The sequence below is a fragment of the Maniola hyperantus genome, chromosome 21 (genome assembly GCF_902806685.2).
Source record: "Maniola hyperantus chromosome 21, iAphHyp1.2, whole genome shotgun sequence".
NCBI classification, from domain to species: domain Eukaryota; kingdom Metazoa; phylum Arthropoda; class Insecta; order Lepidoptera; family Nymphalidae; genus Maniola; species Maniola hyperantus.
In genome coordinates this window covers 6015753-6040305 of record NC_048556.1, presented here as the reverse complement: position 1 = coordinate 6040305, position 24553 = coordinate 6015753, and the positions used below count along the sequence as shown (strand labels likewise).

General features: G+C 36.7%; 1 protein-coding gene across 2 annotated transcripts in view; it reads left to right on the top strand.

The window, feature by feature from the left end:
* Positions 1–22553, top strand: part of l(3)05822 (lethal (3) 05822) — a 28518-nt gene extending 5965 nt beyond the window's left edge. For both annotated transcript variants that reach the window (XM_034980152.2, XM_034980153.2), the window contains exon 4: positions 20127–22553. In XM_034980152.2, the coding sequence (XP_034836043.1) occupies positions 20127–20444 (318 nt within the window). In that variant the 3' untranslated portion in view covers positions 20445–22553. The remainder of the gene's footprint in view (positions 1–20126) is intronic.
* Positions 22554–24553: the final 2000 nt, after the last annotated feature.

Sequence of the window (24553 nt, the reverse complement as noted above, 5' to 3'; positions counted from 1 at the left end):
AGTATGCGTAGATTAGTCTTTTTCTTAGAATCTTTGATTTTTTATCAATTGCTTGATGGTACATTTTACGATTTATGATTACATTTTTGGTAAAAAAACCGGCCAAGTGCCAGTCAAGCTCGCGCAACGAAGGTTCCATATTACAGTCGTATTTTTTCGACATATTGCACGATAATTCAAAAACTATGATGCATAAAAATAAATAAAAATCTGTTTTAAAATGCACAGGTGAAGCCCATTCATATGGTACCCCACTTGATATAGCTATCTTACTTCGAATATTGAAAATACTAATTATTAGTTCATGACAACAATTTAATTTTTTTTGGTGTGATGTAACCACAAATACACGGTATTCAGATTTTGCCCCTAATGTCTGCTATAAGACCTACCTACCTGCCAAATTTCAGGATTCTAGGTCAATAAGAAGTTTCTTGACAGACAGACAACAAAGTGATCCTATAAGGGTTCCGTTTTTCCTTTTGTGGTACGGAACCCTAAAAAAGTCCATAAATCAATATTTCTTCCTTCTATGAAAGGCATAATATGGCCCAGCATGGTAGCAATAATGAGCCCGTTAATGCTAGAACAAAAGTTATTGATGTGATGTATCGATTCAATTCAGTTTGATTTGTATTTAATAAAGGTTTAATTATATGAATCAGTGCCAATATAATTTTCAATAATTAAGTACCTATTCATTGTTTAATAACAAGGTAAAAGACAATAAGGAAAACGAGGTCAAAATTCCTTTTAACGTCTTAATGATTTCAAGTGACTCCACCGATACCAGCAATAAAGATCCGACCCTTAACCCTACGTACACTGATGTCTGCCTTGTTCACATAATTGCAGTTATAATCTCATTGATGTGAGGTACACGACCGGAACATAATGCTTTTTATTGTTATTTCATATTTTATGTCATTCTGATATCTTATTACAAAACTTCACAAGTATTGTAAATGCTGGTCGATTCCGCAAAAACTGCATCAATCATTATTACAATCACAATAATTCGTGTGATTGGCTGAATTTATGCTATTCTTTTGCAACAATATATCATATCGTCTTACAAATAATAAAAAAAATTACAATCAGGAAGCGTAAAATTTTACCAATTCTGAATAAATAATTTGAGTTTAATTTGAGTTTGACAATGCATTGCATCCAATAGTAAGCGAGCGTCAACCAATTAGAGGTGATTACGATCGTGATATTGTAGCTGTCATTCTACCGCAATCGAGCGCCTGGTTAGCTTTTCACTACCATTATTCCATCTCTCTGTCTCCAGTCGGTCTCTCGTGACTTGTCTCTCCAGTTGGTCTGACTACTGGATAGGAGATAGTCATATCCATGTTCCCAACCATAATTAACTTCTCAATACTTTCAATATCCCAAATATAATCCCATAAGGAAGCAAAATCTTTCCATAATCGTCAGTCTGTGCCGTATCTCTACTGCTTACAAGGTTTTACTAACCTTATTTAAATATATATCATCATCATCATCATCATCATCATCATCATCAGCCTGTGGACGTCCACTGTTGGACACAGGCCTTCCCTAAAGAGCGCCACCACACCCGGTCCTCAGCCTTCCTCATCCAGCCACTTCCCGCCAGCCTCTTTATATCGTCGGTCCATCGTGCTGGAGGGCGTCCCACACTACGCTTGCTTAAACGCGGTCTCCACTCAAGGACTTTTCGACTCCAACGGCCATCGCCTCTACGACAGGCATGACCTGCAAATAGATCTAGCCTTTATTTAAATTTAACATCAGCTACCTAGGTGCATAGGCTAACATAGCAATTAGCGTGGCCGTCAATAAAATATGTTGACTCGGGAGATGGGACACAGAAGTTGAAAATACTTTAAGAGTTCAGAAAGAACTAATTTTATTGATTTAAAATCGTTAAAATCCGTGACCAACTTGTTTTGGCGCTGCGCGCTGGTTGTACTGCCTTGGTTGCTGGTGTTTAATCATAATCTTCCCAAACTTCTTATCATTCGACAAACAGAGCAGTGATAGCCTAGTGGTTAAAACTTCGACCTTTGATTTAGGGATCCAGGGTACCTCTAACTTTTCGGAGCTATGTGCGTTTAAAGCAATTAAATATCACTTTAAATATAAAGGAAAACTATGGCCTAAAGTTAAACCCATCTTATTTTAAGAGGTCAGACCAGAGGAGGGAGGACCTGTGCTCAGTATATCAGCTGGCGCGGCCCAATACTGCATATACCTAATGAATTTGACAAACATTTTGGGCCTAGTACTTATATTGAAGTTTTTTTTCAAACCTGATTGATTTCAATAGTATCTATTGAAATTGCAGACTAGGTAATTTGCTACTCTAGCTGCATTATATTAACTGTAGCAAGATTGTAGGTATGTAAATCACATTGTTGAGATAAATCTGCAGTATCAAGTACAGAGTGAATAGGGCGCTCGTATTGTTTGTTTTTCGCGTACGTGGCTTGATGCCAAATACTTGTTTATTTTTAGAATTCACACGTTAAATGTTTATTTATCCCATGTTATTCACTAAGCGAAGAACAAGTTCATGGACAAATCATATAACATCACTTGTCTTTTTATCTTCGTTGAAAGATTAACTGTTGGTATGGTACATAATATACTTGGCCGTACACATAGATATCATATAGCTTCCCCCCTGTCTAATCTCCGTTAAATTCTTAGCAACCAACTTCCATTCCTCCTTTTCCATCTATGTTTTTTTGTCCTATGAATAGCGAATGTTACGAATACCGTACTTACTATACCAAGCCGCACAGAACAAAAAACGTTTTTAAAATTTTTGTCTGTCTGTCTTAACTGGCTAATCTTCGGAACGGCTCAACCTATTTTGATTTTCACAGACAAGTAGAAGATTAAGCAAGGTACCTACGCCTTGCTTAATACTACACAGGCTACTTTTAAACCGACTATCAAATGAACATTATAATAAGCTAAGCTGATTCTTAGTTTGATGGTAGGTATATCGTGATCCCTACTCGACTTAAGTATTTCCATTTGTTACCAACTTATTTTGGGCACATCATGTGCCCAAATTGCCTAGTTATAGCCTAGAGAAGTTGATTGACGGGCAACACGAGGGCGGAGAGGCTTAATTTCCCGGTATCTTATTTCCAAATTCGGTGTTTATCTATTTGTTCAAAGTTAACTTTTCAGACATCTTCGCAAGCAAAATTACGTGTAAATCATCATCGTCAACCTATCGCCGGTTCACTACTGAGCACGGGTCTCCTCTCAGAATGAAAAGGGTTTGCTCATACCACGTTGATCAAGTGCGGATTGGCGGCAGATACACTTTTGAGAACGTTATGGAGAACTTACAGGCATGCAGGTTTCCTCACGAAGTTTTCCTTCGATGTGATAGATCGTAGTGATCGAATCTCGGACTTCTAGGCCACTTAGGCTGCTTCAAATACAATTTCAATGGTGTTAATAGCAAACAAATTTAAACTATTTTTATACAAAGCTTATTCCCTGTCTTCTTAATTGAATTTGGACTAATTCAGGAGGGCTGTTTAAGCCGATTACCTTTAGCTATTACGTATGATCAAGTAATGAATATTGACTAGTCTGCTAACCAGCTATAGCCTATAGCTAGTGTAATAAGTAACCAGCTATAGGTAGGCGCTTATAGTGAGCTAAAACCTTTCCAGTGTAATTCTAAATTTACCTTGACCAGGCTCACGGACAAACCTGTTAGCGTTTATAGCATTTATGACAACTCATTGGATCATTTGTTCCTGGCGTGCGAGTAATGTGTGCTTAACGAACTCCATTGTTTCCAAGAATTGGTATTTAGTATTTACTGACGGCTATGATACCCTATATTCGACGCATTTTAAACTGAGTCGTCGAGTTATCTGTCTGTTTCGCTCGCACTTACTGGTCGTAGGTAAGTGCGAGCGAAACAGACAGATAACTTGACGACTCAGTTTAAAATGCGTTGACTATACTGGTTAAGATGTTGACCTCCTAGTTGTGGGTCCGGGGTTAGATCCCAGGCCAGGCACGCACCTCTAACTTATCGCAGTTGTGTACGTTTTAAGCAATTAAGTATCATTTACTTTAACGGTGAAGGAAAACATCGCGAGGAAACCGGCACGACTGAGAGTTTTTTGTAATGTTCTAAAAGGTGTGTGAAGTCTGCCAATCCGTGCTAGGCCAGCGTGGCAGACTATGACCTAAAACCTCCTCATTCTGAGAGGAGACCCGTGCTCAGTAGTGGGCTGCCGATGGGGTGATTACGGCTAAATTTTTATCTTCATCATCATTAAGCTCTACATCCTCTTTCCTCAGTCTGGTGGGTCTTGGCTTAAACAAACTCTCCATCAGAGGTGGTCAAAAGAACTTTTTATATTATTACCTACTTTTATCGTCCTATGACTAAAAAGCCGTTAACTGCAAAAAATATTTTTTGAGTTATCCCCAAAAAGCGTGGGAACTTTCAACAACTAAAGTTTAAAACAAATAATTGTTATGTAGGATCAATATTTTTAGTAGTTTTTTGTTTAGTCTTACATAGCATTGTATTTACTAACATTAGGTACCATAATTAGTCTTTGAATTCCCACGTTTTTTGGCGATAAGTCAAAAAATATTTTTGCAGTTAACGGCTTTTTGGTTAAAGGACGGCAGTTGATTCGTTGTATAGAAGCAGGCGTTACCTGCAGGCAGATTCGACCTGTTTCAGCGGATTACAGCAAATTAAGCTTTTGGTTCATTGTATGGCAGTTGATTCATCGTCTCCACAATAATATTATACTTTCTTCTGTTGTACGGGTTTTCACTATTCACAATCTTGTACTAGGTCCTCGGTAAGTCATTCTTGATCTCTCCGATCCATGCAGCACATTTCTATTCCAGCTTATCTTGAGTTTAGAACTCTAGACCATGCAAGTTACTGTCCATCGTTCTCCGATCTATGTACCTGTTCTGTTGCTTATAATAATTATAACCGGGAATGTTAATCAAACTAAGAATTGTGGATTGAAGTGTGAAATATTTCTCTACAGCCAAACATCTGATGTATTTTATTTATAATTTTCTTATGCTAATGAAGTCACAAGCGCATATTAATGCCTGGTATTTTGTTTTAAAACTCATAATTACGACGTTGCATAAAAACTACGCTTTACTTGCGTTGAAGTTAAAAATCGTAAGACAACGACGAATCTAGATTAATTATTATTATCGAAAATACATTAGATCCAATTTCTAATAAAGCCCAAAGAAGCCACATCCACACGAATAGCTTGCATCAGGCGAAAATAATTGTGTCGAAGTAACTAGTTCACACGTGTTTATGTTGAAAAATAATAATGTAGTTCAATACAACGCAAAATTTTATGCTTCAAATACATGAATTTGTGGGTGGTTTACTGTACCTACTTCACATATTGATAGCAACTAGCAAATAATATGTTTTCAGCTTTTGATTCAACGTAGTTGCTGACGTCAGGTAATTGAATACGGCGTTTGCGATTGCGTGACGTACTATTGCACGGTTTTGTGTCTGTTTACACAATTCTTTTATTGTTTTCCATGTACCAATTTTATCGGGGACGTAGGCGATTTGCAGAAGTCTGTTCCTTTATGATATGATTTCCATACGCAATGGATAGGTACCTACCAGTACTACATACATGTAGCGGACAGGAAAACGATATCGACTTGCGACGCGGATGTCCACGGTCCACCAGCGGCTATTGTTTTTTAAATGGTAACTTTTTTGTGTACTAGATGATGCTCGCGACTTCGAACGCGTGAATTTAGGTTTTTGAAAAATCCCGTGGGTACTCATTGTTTTTCCGGAATTGCATATGCCCGTGCCTGGGATACAAGCTAACTCTTTACCAAAAAGATGATGCCCGCGACTTTATCCAGTAGGTCGATTTGCATCAATCACTATTACAATCTCAATTGTTGCGATTGGCTGAATTTATGCTATTCTTGTTGCAACAATGCAATGTAGCCAATAGTGGTGTAGTCCTGTTGTCCCCGTTAGCCATATCCCCGTTAACGGGGACATCGGGATTTGAATAAAATTATTAAAAACTTATCCCGTTGTCCCCGTTGTCGTTTCCGTTTAACGGGGACATCGGGATTTGAATAAAATTATTAAAAACTTATCCCGTTGTCCCCGTTATCTATTCCCCTTCAACGGGGACTGCGGTAAATTAATAAAATGAGTAATATTGTAATCTAAATATATAAAAGGAAAAGGTGACTGACTGACTGACTGATCTATCAACGCACAGCCCAAACTACTGGACGGATCGGGCTGAAATTTGGCATGCAGATTGCTATTATGACGTAGGCATCCGCTAAGAAAGGATTTTTGAAAATTCAACCACTAAGGGGGTGAAATAGAGGGTTGAAATTTGAGTAGTCCACGCGGATGAAGTCGCGAGCATAAGCTAGTATTGTATATGTTACTAGCTTCTGCCCGCGGCTTCGCCCGCGTGGCCTACAGGAAACAAATGGTATTTTTTATTCAGAAACAAACATTATAACATCAGGACGCGCACCCTGCACCAGCACCGAATAACACTAACCGGCTCGTTGGAAAGCCTGGAGCACCGCAGAGACGTTAGCTCTCTATGCGTGTTCTATCGCCTGTATAATGGGGAGTGCTCTGAAGAGCTTTTTGACCTCATTCCACCCTCTTTTTTCTACAACCGCACCGCGCGCCACCGTAAGGAATTTCACCCTCACCATCTGGGTGTCTGGTGCACTTCGACCGTCCATTGCGCCAGATCCTTCTTTCCACGCACGTGCAAACTGTGGAACCAACTCCCATCGGCGGTGTTCCCACTAGATTATAACATGGGGTTATTCAAGGGGCGGACCAACAAATTCCTAAAAGGCCGGCAACGCATCGGTGGCTCCTCTGGTGCTGCAAATGTTCATGGGCGGCGGTAATCACTTAACATCAGGTGACCCGCCTGCTCGTTTTGCTCGCTATATCTATTTAAAAAAAAAAAAACGTTCCAACACCCATTTCATCCCTTTAGGGCGGGATTTTCTCGTAGTCGTTTCTTAGCTGACACCTAACTTCAAGAAAAAACCTAGTTTCCAAATTTCAAGTTATTAATATCAACAATTTAAACGGTCCCATATAAACTTTCATCCCCTATTTTACCACCCTTATGGGCAAATTTTCCAAAAATCCTGAAATACGTATTTCTTCATTTGTGACTGAAAACCCAAATACCAATTTTCGTGCAAATAACTTGAAAAATGACGGACTTTCATACAAACTTCCATCCCCCATTTAACCCACTTAGGGGTGGAATTTCGAAAAATTCTTTTTTAGTGGATACCTACTCTTTACAAAGAATAGACCCTCCAAATTTCATGTCTTTAGGACCAGCGGTTTAGGCTGTGCGTTGATTTCACATCCGATCCGAGAGTCGACATTATTATTTAATTAAACTAAGTAGGTACCATATACACAGTTTTTACACTGTAGTGAAATTGTTTAGTAAAAAAAAAAAGATTCCGACGAATTGAGAACCTCCTCCTTTTTTTGAAGTCGGTTAAAAACTAAAAATCATAATCAGGAAGGTGTTAAGCTTTACATTATCTTCTTCTTCTTCTTATACAGGAAGATTTTTTGGTTTTGCACAAATTTTTTTTGGTGGTTCTATATCGTTAATGTTCCATTTCCATTCATAATTTGTACCTTTTTTGAAATAATTTTTTTACCCTAAAATAAGCAAATTATGGTCATACTATTCGTAAACAAAGCACGCTATAATCACGCTAGCTGACTCTGATATTTTCCCTTAAAAAAAGTACCAAGTTGGACAAACTTGGTACTTGGGTGAAATGGGGGTTGAAAGGTTACACGTAAAACCTATGTTGTAGAAGTTAGAGATATGAAAATTGGCAATTAGGTATTATACAGATTTTTATTATTTAAACTTAATAACCTAAATGTCGATTTCCCCGTCTCTAACTTAAAAAACATAGGACTTTCATATAATCTTTCACCCTTCATTTCACCCTCTTAGGAGGGGGGGTGGTGTTCTCAAAATCGTTTCTTAGCTGACACTTACGTCCTAGAAGGAACCTACCTTCCAAATTCCAAGTTTGTAGGCTTTATAGTTTCTTAGATTTCGTGTTTACTGTTTGGTCAGTGAGTGAGTGGTATTTCTATATATATATAAGAAGAAGAAGAAGAAGAAGAAGAAGATAATGTAAAGCTAAACACCTTCATGATTATGATTTTTACTAAACAATTTCATTAATCAGTGAAAAAACTGTGTATATGGTACCTACTTAGTTTAATTAAATAATAATGTCGACACTCGGATACTGTCAACGGGGGCAGAGTACGGAAACAACGGAAAGAATTTTTAACAATTTTATTCATTTACCGCAGTCCCCGTTGGAGGGGAATAGATAACGGGGACAACGGGATACGTTTTTAATAATTTTATTCAAATCCCGATGTCCCCGCTAAACGGAATAGACAACGGGGACAACGGGATAAGTTTTTAATAATTTTATTCAAATCCCGATGTCCCCGTTAACGGGGATATGGCTAACGGGGACAACGGGACTACATGCCAATAGTGAGCGAGCGTCAACCAATCAGAGGTGATTGCGATCGTGACATTGTTGCTGTCATTCTACCGCAATCGAGCAGCAGGTGAATTTATGTTTATTTTTATTTTCCGGGACACAAAGTAGCCTATGTTCATCCCTGAGATCATCGAACCAAAATCGGTTCGCCAACGCTGCGCTTTCTAGTGAAAAGTCGCCATTCTAGCATCTAGGAATTAGGGAACCCAAGTCAATGTATCTGGTTTTTCGAACTATAGATATCGCTCTTAAACTTATGTATTAGTTTGTAACTAGCTTATGCCCGCGACTTCGTCCGCGTGGACTACCCTATTTTACCCCTTTAGGGGTTGAATTTTGAAAAATCCCTTCTTAGCGGAGGCCTACGTTATAATAGCTATCTGCATGTCGAATTTCAGCGTGATCCGTCCAGTAGTTTGAGCTGTGCGTTGATAGATTAGTCAGTCAGTCAGTCAGTCACCTTTTCCTTTTATAAATATAGATTAGTGAAAATTGCAAAATTTCGCGCTTCTAACTTCAAAACTGGCAGTGTTTCATACAAACTTCAAACCCCTATTTTACCCCTTTAGGTGTTGAATTTTGAAAAATCCCTTCTTAGCGGACGCCTACGTTATAATAGCTATCTGCATGCCGAATTTCAGCGTGATCCGTCCAGTAGTTTGAGCTGTGCGTTGATAGATCAGTCAGTCAGTCAGTCAGTCACCTTTTCCTTTTATTATACTATATATAGCTCAATTACCACTCACTGACTCACTGACTGACTCATTGACATAATTGTTCTCCTAGAAAGAGACAGAAAATGATATAATAATGTATGGGAGATATGTTCAGGAGTGGGATTCGAGTAGGGAAAAATTATGACATTTCAGAAAAACAAGATGGCGGCCGACCTGACTTTTGTAACTTTTTTGTTTTCCAACCGATTTTGTTTAAACTTGCAGCTCTTGTAGATGTTAGTAAACGATTTTTAGAAAATGTAAAAAAAATTGGAAAAACAAGATGGCGGCCGAGATTTTCAAAAAATTTCTTCCTGTAAAATTTTGTATGAAACTTTTTTTTTCACTAATATTTTTTTCGTATAGAAGACAAAGATTCCTTTAGGGCAACATATGGAGGGAGCTGATGATTGAGGATTTCGGAGACGGGTGAAGGGCACGCTCGAGGTATTGAAGATAGGTGGGAGGTGCTCGACCAAATGTCATTCGAAACCTCATCCAATTGCCAAAAATTTGAAAAAAATTTCAAAATTCCGAAAAAAAGATGGCCGCCATACAAATTTCGTCCGCGTCCATCTCGGAGGGTATGAAAGATGGAAGAGTGGTTTTTTGGCAAAAGATGATCAGGGTCCAAAGGTCTACTCGATGGATGGAAAAAAAATTCAAAATGGCGGAATTTTTTTTTTCATACAAAAATTTTTATTATTCAAAATGGCCATTATAGACCTCGAGAGCTGCTTTAGCAGCTCGAGCAGCGAGCAAAATACTAGTTATACTATATATAGCTCAATTACCACTCACTCACTGATTGACATAATTGTTCTCCTAGAAAGAGACAGAAAATGATATAATAATGTATGGGAGATATGTTCAGAAGTGGGATTCGAGTAGGGAAAAATTATGACATTTCAGAAAAACAAGATGGCGGCCGACCTGACTTTTGTAACTTTTTTGTTTTCCAACCGATTTTGTTACAACTTGCAACTATTGAAGATATTAGCAAACGATTTTTAGAAAAAGTGTAAAAAATTGAAAAAACAAGATGGCCGCCGAGATTTTCAAAAAATTTTCTCCTGTAAAATTTTGTATGAAACTTTTTTTTTTCAATAATACTTTCATATAGAAGACAAAGATTCCTTTAGGGCAACATATGGAGGGAGCTGATGATTGAGGATTTCGGAGACGGGTGAAGGGCACGCTCAAGGTATTGAAGATAGGTGGGAGGTGCTCGAGCAAATGTCATTCGAAACCTCATCCAATTGCCAAAAATTTGAAAAAAAATTCAAAATTCCGAAAAAAAGATGGCCGCCATACAAATTTCGTCCGCGTCCATCTCGGAGGGTATGAAAGATGGAAGAGTGGTTTTTTGGCAAAAGATGATCAGGGTCCAAAGGTCTACTCGATGGATGGAAAAAAAATTCAAAATGGCGGAATTTTTTTTTTCATACAAAATTTTTTATTATTCAAAATGGCGATTATAGACCTCGAGAGCTGCTTTAGCAGCTCGAGCAGCGAGCAAAATACTAGTTATACTATATATAGCTCAATTACCACTCACTCACTGATTGACATAATTGTTCTCCTAGAAAGAGATAGAAAATGATATAATAATGTATGGGAGATATGTTCAGAAGTGGGATTCGACTAGGGAAAAATTATGACATTTCAGAAAAACAAGATGGCGGCCGACCTGACTTTTGTAACTTTTTTGTTTTCCAACCGATTTTGTTACAACTTGCAACAATTGAAGATATTAGTAAACGGTTTTTAGAAAAAGTGAAAAAAATTTGAAAAACAAGATGGCGGCCGAGATTTTCAAAAAATTCCCTCCTGTAAAATTTTGTATGAAACTTTTTTTTTTTCACTTGTGGTTTCATATAGAAGACAAAGATTCCTTTAGGGCAACATATGGAGGGAGCTGATGATTGAGGATTTCGGAGACGGGTGAAGGGCACGCTTGAGGTATCGAAGATAGGTGGGAGGTGCTCGACCAAATGTCATTCGAAACCTCATCCAATTGCCAAAAATTTGAAAAAAAATTCAAAATTGTGAAAAAAAGATGGCCGCCATACAAATTTCATCGGCGTCCATCTCGGAGGGTACGAAAGATGGAAGAGTGGTTTCTTGGCAAGAGATGATCAGGATCCGAAGGTCTATTTGATGACTTGAAAAAAAATTCAAAATGGCGGAATTTTTTTTTTCATAAAAAATGTATGACTTTTTTTAAATTGTTCAAAATGGCCATTATAGACCTCGAGAGCTGCTTTAGCAGCTCGAGCAGCGAGCAAAATACTAGTTATACTATATATAGCTCAATTACCACTCACTCACTGATTGACATAATTGTTCTCCTAGAAAGAGATAGAAAATGATATAATAATGTATGGGAGATATGTTCAGAAGTGGGATTCGACTAGGGAAAAATTATGACATTTCAGAAAAACAAGATGGCGGCCGACCTGACTTTTGTAACTTTTTTGTTTTCCAACCGATTTTGTTACAACTTGCAACTATTGAAGATATTAGCAAACGATTTTTAGAAAAAGTGTAAAAAATTGAAAAAACAAGATGGCCGCCGAGATTTTCAAAAAAATTTTCTCCTGTAAAATTTTGTATGAAACTTTTTTTTTTCAATAATACTTTCATATAGAAGACAAAGATTCCTTTAGGGCAACATATGGAGGGAGCTGATGATTGAGGATTTCGGAGACGGGTGAAGGGCACGCTCAAGGTATTGAAGATAGGTGGGAGGTGCTCGACCAAATGTCATTCGAAACCTCATCCAATTGCCAAAAATTTGAAAAAAAATTTAAAATTGTGAAAAAAAGATGGCCGCCATACAAATTTCATCGGCGTCCATCTCGGAGGGTACGAAAGATGGAAGAGTGGTTTCTTGGCAAAAGATGATCAAGATCCAAAGGTCTATTCGATGACTCGAAAAAAAATTCAAAATGGCGGAATTTATTTTTTCATAGAAAATGTATGACTTTTTTAAAATTGTTCAAAATGGCCATTATAGACCTCGAGAGCTGCTTTAGCAGCTCGAGCAGCGAGCAAAATACTAGTTATTATACTATATATAGCTCAATTACCACTGACTGACTGACTCATTGACATAATTGTTCTCCTAGAAAGAGATAGAAAATGATATAATAATGTATGGGAGATATGTTCAGAAGTGGGATTCGAGTAGGGAAAAATTATGACATTTCAGAAAAACAAGATGGCGGCCGACCTGACTTTTGTAACTTTTTTGTTTTCCAACCGAATTTGTTTAAACTTGCAGTTATTTTAGATGTTAGCAAACGATTTTTAGAAAAAGTGTAAAAAATTGAAAAAACAAGATGGCGGCCGAGATTTTCAAAAAAATTTCTCCTGTAAAATTTTGTATGAAACTTTTTTTTTTCACTTGTGGTTTCATACAGAAGACAAAGATTCCTTTGCGGCAACACATGGAGGGAGCTGATGATTGAGGATTTCGGAGACGGGTGAAGGGCACGCTCGAGGTATTGAAGATAGGTGGGAGGTGCTCGACCAAATGTCATTCGAAACCTCATCCAATTGCCAAAAATTTGAATTTTTTTTTAAAATTCCGAAAAAAAGATGGCCGCCATACAAATTTCATCGGCGTCCATCTCGGAGGGTATGACAGATGGAAGAGTGGTTTCTTGGCAAGAGATGATCATGGTCCGAAGGTCTACTCGATGGCTGGAAAAAAAATTCAAAATGGCGGAATTTATTTTTTCATACAAAATTTTTTATTATTCAAAATGGCGATTATAGACCTCGAGAGCTGCTTTAGCAGCTCGAGCAGCGAGCAAAATACTAGTTATACTATATATAGCTCAATTACCACTCACTGACTCACTCACTGATTGACATAATTGTTCTCCTAGAAAGAGATAGAAAATGATATAATAATGTATGGGAGATATGTTCAGAAGTGGGATTCGAGTAGGGAAAAATTATGACATTTCAGAAAAACAAGATGGCGGCCGACCTGACTTTTGTAACTTTTTTGTTTTCCAACCGATTTTGTTTAAACTTGCAGTTATTTTAGATGTTAGCAAACGATTTTTAGAAAAAGTGTAAAAAATTGGAAAAACAAAATGGCGGCCGAGATTTTCAAAAAATTTTCTCCTGTAAAATTTAGTATGAAACTTTTTTTTTTCACTAATACTTTCATATAGAAGACAAAGATTCCTTTAGGGCAACATATGGAGGGAGCTGATGATTGAGGATTTCGGAGACGGGTGAAGGGCACGCTCGAGGTATTGAAGATAGGTGGGAGGTGCTCGACCAAATGTCATTCGAAACCTCATCCAATTGCCAAAAATTTTAAAAAAAATTCAAAATTGTGAAAAAAAGATGGCCGCCATACAAATTTCATCGGCGTCCATCTCGGAGGGTATGAAAGATGGAAGAGTGGTTTCTTAGCAAGAGATGATCAGGGTCCGAAGGTCTACTCGATGGATGGAAAAAAAATTCAAAATGGCGGAATTTATTTTTGTATGACTTTTTTTAAATTGTTCAAAATGGCCATTATAGACCTCGAGAGCTGCTTTAGCAGCTCGAGCAGCGAGCAAAATACTAGTTATACTATATATAGCTCAATTACCACTCACTCACTGATTGACATAATTGTTCTCCTAGAAAGAGATAGAAAATGATATAATAATGTATGGGAGATATGTTCAGAAGTGGGATTCGACTAGGGAAAAATTATGACATTTCAGAAAAACAAGATGGCGGCCGACCTGACTTTTGTAACTTTTTTGTTTTCCAACCGATTTTGTTACAACTTGCAACAATTGAAGATATTAGCAAACGATTTTTAAGAAATGTAAAAAAAATTGGAAAAACAAGATGGCGGCCGAGATATTCAAAAAATTTCCTCCTGTAAAATTTTGTATGAAACTTTTTTTTTTTCACTAATACTTTCGTATAGAAGACAAAGATTCCTTTAGGGCAACACATGGAGAGAGCTGATGATTGAGGATTTCGGAGACGGGTGAAGGGCACGCTTAAGGTATTGAAGATAGGTGGGAGGTGCTCGACCAAATGTCATTCGAAACCTCATCCAATTGCCAAAAATTTGAATTTTTTTTTTAAATTCCGAAAAAAAGATGGCCGCCATACAAATTTCATCCGCGTCCAGCTCGGAGGGCATGAAAGATGGAAGAGTGGTTTCTTGGCAAGAGATGATCAGGGTCCGAAGGTCTACTCGATGGATAGAAAAAAAATTCAAAATGGCGGAATTAATTTTTTATACAAAAAATTTTATTATTCAAAATGGCCATTATAGACCTCGAGAGCTGCTTTAGCAGCTCGAGCAGCGAGCAAAATACTAGTTATACTATATATAGCTCAATTACCACTCACTCACTCACTCACTGACTCATTGACATAATTGTTCTCCTAGAAAGAGATAGAAAATGATATAATAATGTATGGGAGATATGTTCAGAAGTGGGATTCGAGTAGGGAAAAATTATGACATTTCAGAAAAACAAGATGGCGGCCGACCTGACTTTTGTAACTTTTTTGTTTTCCAACCGATTTTGTTACAACTTGCAACTATTGAAGATATTAGTAAACATGTTTTAGAAAAAGTGTAAAAAATTGGAAAAACAAGATGGCGGCCGAGATTTTCAAAAAATTTCCTCCTGTAAAATTTTGTATGAAACTTTTTTTTTTCAATCACGGTTTCATATAGAAGACAAAGATTCCTTTAGGGCAACATATGGAGGGAGCTGATGATTGAGGATTTCGGAGACGGGTGAAGGGCACGCTCAAGGTATTGAAGATAGGTGGGAGGTGCTCGACCAAATGTCATTCGAAACCTCATCCAATTGCCAAAAATTTGAAAAAAAATTTAAAATTCCGAAAAAAAGATGGCCGCCATACAAATTTCATCGGCGTCCATCTCGGAGGGTACGAAAGATGGAAGAGTGGTTTCTTGGCAAAAGATGATCAGGATTCAAAGGTCTATTCGATGACTTGAAAAAAAATTCAAAATGGCGGAATTTTTTTTTTCATAGAAAATGTATGACTTTTTTAAAATTGTTCAAAGGGCCATTATAGACCTCGAGAGCTGCTTTAGCAGCTCGAGCAGCGAGCAAAATACTAGTTATACTATATATAGCTCAATTACCACTGACTGACTCATTGACATAATTGTTCTCCTAGAAAGAGACAGAAAATGATATAATTATGTATGGGAGATATGTTCAGGAGTGGGATTCGACTAGGGAAAAATTATGACATTTCAGAAAAACAAGATGGCGGCCGACCTGACTTTTGTAACTTTTTTGTTTTCCAACCGATTTTGTTACAACTTGCAACTATTGAAGATATTAGTAAACGATTTTTAGAAAAAGTGAAAAAAATTGGAAAAACAAGATGGCGGCCGAGATTTTCAAAAAATTTCCTCCTGTAAAATTTTGTATGAAACTTATTTTTTTCACTTATGGTTTCATATAGAAGATAAAGATTCCTTTAGGGCAACAGATGGAGGTAGCTGATGATTGAGGATTTCGGAGACGGGTGAAGGGCACGCTCGAGGTATTGAAGATAGGTGGGAGGTGCTCGACCAAATGTCATTCGAAACCTCGTCCAATTGCCAAAAATTTGAAATTTTTTTTAAAATTCCGAAAAAAGATGGCCGCCATACAAATTTCATCGGCGTCCAGCTCGGAGGGCATGAAAGATGGAAGAGTGGTTTCTTGGCAAAAGATGATCAGGATCCGAAGGTCTATTTGATGACTTGAAAAAAAATTCAAAATGGCGGAATTTATTTTTTCCGCGGACTCACTCATTGACATAATTGTTCTCCTAGAAAGAGACAGAAAATGATATAATAATGTATGGGAGATATGTTCAGGAGTGGGATTCGAGTAGGGAAAAATTATGACATTTCAGAAAAACAAGATGGCGGCCGACCTGACTTTTGTAACTTTTTTGTTTTCCAACCGATTTTGTTTAAACTTGCAGCTCTTGCAGATATTAGCAAACGATTTTTAGAAAAAGTGAAAAAAATTGGAAAAACAAGATGGCGGCCGAGATTTTCAAAAAAATTTCTCCTGTAAAATTTTGTATGAAACTTTTTTTTTTCACTTATGGATTCATATAGAAGACAAAGATTCCTTTTGGGCAACATATGGAGAGAGCTGATGATTGAGGATTTCGGAGACGGGTGAAGGGCACGCTCGAGGTATTGAAGATAGGTGGGAGGTGCTCGACCAAATGTCATTCGAAACCTCATCCAATTGCCAAAAATTTGAAAAAAAATTCAAAATTCCGAAAAAAAGATGGCCGCCATACAAATTTCATCGGCGTCCATCTCGGAGGGTATGAAAGATGGAAGAGTGGTTTCTTGGCAAGAGATGATCAGGATCCGAAGGTCTATTCGATGACTTGAAAAAAAATTCAAAATGGCGGAATTTATTTTTTCATACAAATTTTTTTATTATTCAAAATTGCGATTATAGACCTCGAGAGCTGCTTTAGCAGCTCGAGCAGCGAGCAAAATACTAGTATATATATATAGATAAGTTGTAGTGCTAAGCTAAAGTATTCCTGACTCCTGATATTACGTTAGACTTTTGCGTAGGGTGTTATTGATAATGATAACTTATCAAATTGAGGTTAGTTGTAATGACACTGATAACTTGGCCGAGCATGCTTATAAAAAATGTTTGTTGTGTCAGTTTAATATTTCACGTGTAAAGTAGCTTTGAAATTAATATGATTTGCTTCTTCTTCATGGGGACTTCCACAATCCACACGCCACGGTCTTGCGCCGCCTCGCCTAAATCCAGCGGCTCCCTGCGACTCGTCTGATGTCGTCTGAACACCTAGTCTTTCAACGCTGTACTTACCGTTGTGAGGTTGTCGTTCCAGCGCCTTCCAACGTCTATCGGTGTTATGTGCCCAGGGCCCTGCCTATTGTCACTTTAACTTCGCAACCCGCTGAGTTATGTGGGTTAATCTGATTCTCCTTCGAATCTCATTTCTGATTTGATCATGTAGACTGTAGAGAAACTTAGCATATAGGCCAGTCATTAAAGCTAAAACCCGAAAGTACGTAGTAACTTGATGAAATTGTAGGGGGTTTTTAAAGAAGGTGAAATAACTTACCGTGTGATTTTGCAGCATTCTGGGGTGTACGGAAAGGGTTGAAAAGGGGTTAAACGGGTTTTTTGTTAATAACATTGCCAAAAAAATTAGTAACACGCTGTAAATTTATAATAAGGTTGTTCTTACCGTTTTGTAAAGTTTATTAAATTTGCAGCGTTTTGCAACATACGGAACATTGTTTATTATTAAAAAACAATGAAATTTGTTATTAACAAGGGTAAAAAAAATAGTAACACGCTGCAAATTTGGAATTAGGTTGTTCTTACCGTTTTGTAACGTGTATTAAATTTGCAGCGTTTTGCAACATACGGAACATTGTTTATTATTAAAAAAACAATTAAATTTGTTAATAACAGGGGTAAAAAAAGTAGTAACACGCTGCAAATTTATAATTAAGTTGTTTTTACCGTTTTATAACATATATTAAATTTGCAGCGTTTTGCAACAAATTGAACATTTTTCATTATAAAAAAAACAATGAAATTTGTTAATAACAAGGGTAAAAAAAAGTAGTAACGCGCTGCAAATTTATAATTAAGTTGTTCTTACCGTTTTGTAACGTGTATTAATTTTGCAGCGTTTTGCAACAAACGGAACATTGTTGATTACTATATCAACAAAAATTTCAGATAGTGAAAAAAAAGTTAGTGAAGAGTGGCAATCTAGACAACATGTTGTTAAAACTTTTTTAGAAGATATTAACATATTTTATTTATTGTTCCATAGTATTGTTACTGTAAGATATTAATTATGCAAAGTTGAAAAATGTTTCAAATTGGTGCTGACAACATTTTCTTTAGATTGCAACTTTTCACTAACTTTTTACCATTGATACTAAATGAAATATTTGTTTATATAGTAATTAACAATGTTCTGTATGTTGCAAAACGCTGCAAATTTAATAAACGTTTGAAAACGGTAAGAACAACGTCATTATAAATTTACACAGAGTTACTAATTTTTTTTACCTCTGTTATTAACAAATTTCATTGTTTTTAATAATAAACAATGTTCCGTATGTTGCAAAACGCTGCAAATTTAATACACGTTACAAAACGGTAAGAACAACCTAATTCCAAATTTGCAGCGTGTTACTATTTGTTTTATCCTTGTTAATAACAAATTTCATTGTTTTTTAATAATAAACAATGTTCCGTATGTTGCAAAACGCTGCAAATTTAATAAACGTTACAAAACGGTAAGAACAACCTTATTATAAATTTGCAGCGTGTTACTAATTTTTTTGGCAAAGTTATTAACAAAAAACCCGTTTCACCCCTTTTCAACCCTTTCCGTACACCCCAGAACGCTGCAAAATCACACGGTAAGTTATTTCACCTTCTTTAAAAACCCCCTACAATTTCATCAAGTTACTAATTACTTTCGGGTTTAGGCTTTAATGACTGGCCTAATAGTAACAGGTCTCAGTTTAGTTTATTACAATTATTTAATGTGATTTATCTTGATTAATTATATTGTAATGAACTCTTAATTTTGCACAGTATTTTATTAGTTGAATATGTCGGGAGTTCGGATAAATATTTGGACCACATTCTGGCAAATACTATTTCTTAGAGCTTTTCATTTTCAAAGTCAAAGTCAAAGTCAAATGATTTATTCAAAATAGGTAATAAATTACTCTTTTTGATAGTCAGATGTTGGATTTGTAAGATATAGTGTAGTTTTACAGGGTCTTATGGCTATTAAAATCAATGATGTAAATTTTTTAATAGAAACGAAAGATATATTATGCTAGTTTAGGTTTGACCCGAATTTTGTTATTGAAGAAATTAAAATTCAAAGCTGTGAACTGAAACTGAACACCTACATAGGTATTTCATGATAAATTGCTGAATCGAAGTGGTATTGTCTACATATTATATTTTGCAACAACCTGAACAACAGACTAACCTAGATCCAGTTCAATGAGCTCTCGTTATCTTATTTTTCTTTTGCGCATTTATTTTTACTATAATACTCCGTCCGCGTGGATTTAGATTTTCAAAAATCCCGTGGGAACTCTTTGATTTTTCGGGATAAAAAGTAATCTTATGTCACACTTCAGGTACTCAACTATATATAAAAATCAGGTCAATCTGTTGCTCCGTTGCGGCGCGATTGAAGGACAAACCAACAAAATGACATACCCGACTTTCGCTTATAATATGGGTAGTGATTAGAGTTTAGCTATTTTTATTGATATTTGATATGGGCGCAATTTGTTGATTTTAAGATGACGAGTGTTTTGCTTGACCTACGTTTAATCACGCATAGATTATGTTATCTTCTTTGTTAGAAATTACATTTTCGTCCGAGTTGAAGGCCTAAGGCACAGCCAGTATATACACACAACCAATTACCTAACCGTTCTGGGACCCATGAGATGTGATGTTAAATATCATACTAAGGACTCCCAGCTGAAGTATTCAATAGCTTGATTATAATAATTTGTGATAATAACCAGGATCGACAGTTTAACGTGCTCTCTGAGGTAAGGAGAAAACGAAAAGGCCAAAATCGGTGCCGCATCCAGTTACCGACTTGGGTCAACGTTGCTTAACAATCACAATCGATTTATGATTATACGTTGTCACAACTAGGCCACACGTCCCCTCTTATTAATCTAAGTATTATTTCTGATTACAGGCGAATTCTAAGATTTACCTGCTGAGGCGAGAAAACGACGAATGGATGTACGGAAGACTGCGTAGAGGTCTCCAACAGGAAGAAGGCCTTTTCCCGTCCAACTTCGTCGAGGTCAAGGTACCGCTTCCCAACGAGGGACCCGCGCACATTGGCCACGCGATAGCTTTGTACGACTTCGAGCCGGTCCAACCAGGCGATCTACGGTTTAGTTTAGGCGACAAGATCACTGTGCTGTCGAAAATCAATCAAGAATGGTACTTCGGTGAATGCAATGGCTCGAAAGGGCAGTTCCCAGTCAATTATGTCCAGATGAGTTAGTCTTTAGGGTTTATTAGTATAATAATTTAGCAGAAATTTGCTGTTGAACGGTGCCAGATGTGGTACCAGTACAGCACGCGTCATGAAAAGTGCGCGAATTGTCTCTCTGCCGACGGTATATACTATATACTATACTGTATGTATATACCTCTACCCACGGAAAGAAGTTAATATAGGGCTCTCTCTGTTACGTAATCTCATACAAGTGACAGAGACAAAAATCTCAGTGAGCGTTAACCATTTTGATACACCAACCAATCACAAACATGTTTTCAAAAACATTTGAAATTCCAGTCGAAAACGTTTTCAAAAACATTCAAAATTCAATTCGCACAGTTTCGTTTGTGACTCAAAATGGTTAACGCCCACTGAGTTTTTGTCTCTATCATTTGTATGGGATTGCGTAACAGAGAGAGCCCTATACTAACTTCTTTCCGTGAATAGAGTATAGTAAGTACCAACTTTCGTAGAATATAATATCCCGCTTCTTGAGAAGTCAAGATGGCGGGATGGGGGTTGATGAGAAAGGAGAAGAACCATGTCTGTTGGCGTGACCTTGAAAAGAATGTCCAGTATAATGTCCAACTGTGGACGCGTAAAGGCTGATAGATTGGACAGGATAATAATATATTCTACGAAACCAGGCAACATGGTGAGTAAATGCGTGTTTTTAAATGGAGGGAATCTCATCAAAGCTGTCATTTCGGCCCTGCCTTTTGTTAATATGAGAAAAAATGATCTGCTGGCAGCTCACGAATCGAAGGCGCCTATTACACTATCAATATTATTATCCTGTATCGAGGTCAATATTGATAGTATTGACAGTATCGCAATGTATCCGGGTGTTCTTGAAATTCTGCGATACCAGAATCGCGATGAGGTATTGATAGTCCCCTAACGGCCCATTTGACAAAATGTAGATTGACCATATTTGATATGCAAATGTTTGGTCAAATCCAGTTTGTCACTATTTACCTGCCCTGACTGCCTCCGATTCATTAAAAACTGCAATTGTTTGTGCCGGCCAAAACATACGAAATATAGGAATAACTCTCGAAATAGGTTTCGGTAAACTGTATATGTAGTACGTGCTTTCATATATTTAATGGAATTGGTAATAGTTCAATTATTATTATGACATTTGTCGATTAACAAAATTCACTATGTCATTTCAAATCATTATTATTATCAAGTAGGTAGGTAGTTTAGTAACGGAGTGGCCCACTGCGCGAATAATTCGAGTTTAGGCGAAAGTTCGCCAAACGGCAAGTCTTCTAGCCAGTTGTCAATAGAGCCACCATACTCGGGATTCGGCGAATGTTTCGCGAATTTGCCTACAATACAACGAATTTCCTTTGATGCGGGTGAATTGGCCGCCTATTACCTTTGATGCGGGCCAAATTGCCGCCTCAACACGAAAGTTTGGCGAATGTCAAAGTTTACGATTGACGCCGGCCCCACCGACGAATGTTTGCCGAAGATTTGCCGATGGTTCGTCGATGGAGCCACTCCATATTAAAATATGAAAAAATCGTCCTTTGAATTAACCAATTGTAACTGTAACATGTGATATGTTGTGGGAATAGCACGAAGACTGATGCTTTTGGTATTTTGTACTTTTCTAACATCAACTTTTATATGTGTTGTCATATTTTTATGTTAGCTTCCTCTGTCGTCCGAATATGAACTTTTGGTGATTGCGATAAAGTTCTTTTTTGTAAAATGCTAGCTGAAATACTTTTGTGCAATATTGTGTGTATGATAAGTGTTGTATAAAATCTATTAACTACATAATCTTGGACCATTATAATAATGTGTACAATGTACTCCGTCAACTTGTCCAGCTTTTTTAATAGATGTAAAGAATAACAAGACAAGATAACAAGAGCGAAATTAGGTAACCCATAGGTCCAGCGAGCAGCTGGGTGCGACCCAGGGATGGTTGATTACTAAATTAACGTTAAAACTGGTACCAAAACATTTCACTACGTTAAAAAGGTAACGTTAATAATAGCTGTATGCCTAAATGATTTACTTACACGTCCCGCACACCTACACGTCACCCGCGCTCGCCCGCACCGGGTTATCGCGGGGGCTGTGCGGGGCGTTCCCTCCCCGATTGCTATTTCAACCTGTCGCGTAGATATCGTTAATGGATGTATGGGTATTATTACTTTTTATTATCGTTAACATAACAGTACTTATGTATTGCTACGAAAAATACCGGTAATTCGTTCCCTGGTCGCACTTCGGAATTTAGCCGTAATAATATCGTGACAGTGAGCGGAGACCTTAATTAATTTACAGATTTAACATTTTTTGCCATAGTAACTGTAAGTCTCGTAAAATAGCTTTATTGACCTTAATGACCGAACAGCAACAAGCGATACTGTTATAAAATTTAACAATTGTATGTAATTGACTTATTGTAAATAATATAGTGCTTGTTTGATGTATCACACTATAATGTAGTTGCTAATATGCCTTATGATATTATTTTTAGTTACGGTGGTGTGATGCTCGAAGGATCTGAATATACTTTTTTATTTTTGTTTAAAGATATCTAAAATATTTTAAATTATATGCTTTAGTTTTCTTGGTTCATATATCAGGTACATGCATCGCCTAAAAATCGTGATTTTCATCAAGTTGAATCTGAATTATTCTCCTTTTTAGAATCAATATTATATACTTTACAATACATGTATCTATAATCTGACGATGCAGATTTTTTTTAAGTTATTAATTTTTGCCATTTGTTGAATTTAATTTCATTCGAAAGATTTGGCATTATGTAATATGATTAAATAGGCAGCTAAGCCCAATCCAATCGACGAAAGTATGATATTATAGCTGAGAAATTTTGAAGAGAAAAGTGTATTTTTGAGGATTGGAGTAAAACTAAAAAGCATAATATACTAATAATGTGTCCAAACCAATTTATTTATATTTTGCATGACTGATTACAAACTGTTTTTTATGTAAGTAATGAAATGTTTTATTTGGAACTAGCTTATCTCTGCAACCTCGTCCGCGTGGAGTGCACAATTTTTAACGTTTAGTAACCAACCAATTTTTAACCCCCTTTTTTACCCTTATAGGAGGTGAATTTTCAAAAATCCTTTCTTAGCGGACGTCTACGTCATAATAGCTATCTACATACCAAATTTCACCCCATCCGTCCAGTAGTTTGAGCTGTGCGTTGATAGATCAGTCAGTCGGTCAGCTTTTCGTTTTATGTTTAGATTAAAGAACATGATTTTCAAAATAAAATATAGCCAAAGGCTTCTTTTTTCTATTTTCTTAATTTATTTTCAGCATCGGTAAAAGTTTATATTTAACGTATTTGTATAAGTTTTGTTCGTGTCATTTATTTTTAAGTAGTTTTTATTTTGGTGGGACCATAATATTAAGTGCCTTAAGTATTCTGAATGTTAATTAATAAATATTATTAATGTGTATAATACGTCAACTTATTTATAATAAAAAAATAACATTTAATATAAGTTTTTATTAAATGCTAAAATACAGGGTGTAACCAGAACGCTAGCAAAAATTTTGCGTTAATGTTATATTATCTATACACAACACAATCCAATACGATTTATTATTTTTCAAACCCTCAATGTATAGCGTGCAAACTGGGGCCAATGCCCCACCTACGACGCGGCATTGACTCCGAGTGGCCTAGTTACGCAACGTACGTTGACCTCTAACGGCAGTCAGATATTTTATTTGCAATATATCGTGAACTTTTACAAAATATAGGATATTTTTTTCCCGTTTTTCTTATGTCATCAGTAATCATCAGTACTATCACCTGACTTCGTTTTTGCTAGCGTTGTGGTTACACCTGTATAATTCCTTCCCTATATTTCAATTAAGGCGCAGCACAAACAGCATATTTCAAGACTAAGTACAAAGACGATGATAAATACACTGGTGCCAAAGTTGGTTGTACATAATTTCGTAATTAAATTGACAGAAAAGATACAGACTTCAATAACCACATCCAGTAAAAAGTAATTTATAACGAATATTATGTACATACTTATCCAAGAAATAGAAAGAAGAAGAAGAAGAACCCCTCCAGTGTCGGGCACAAAAGT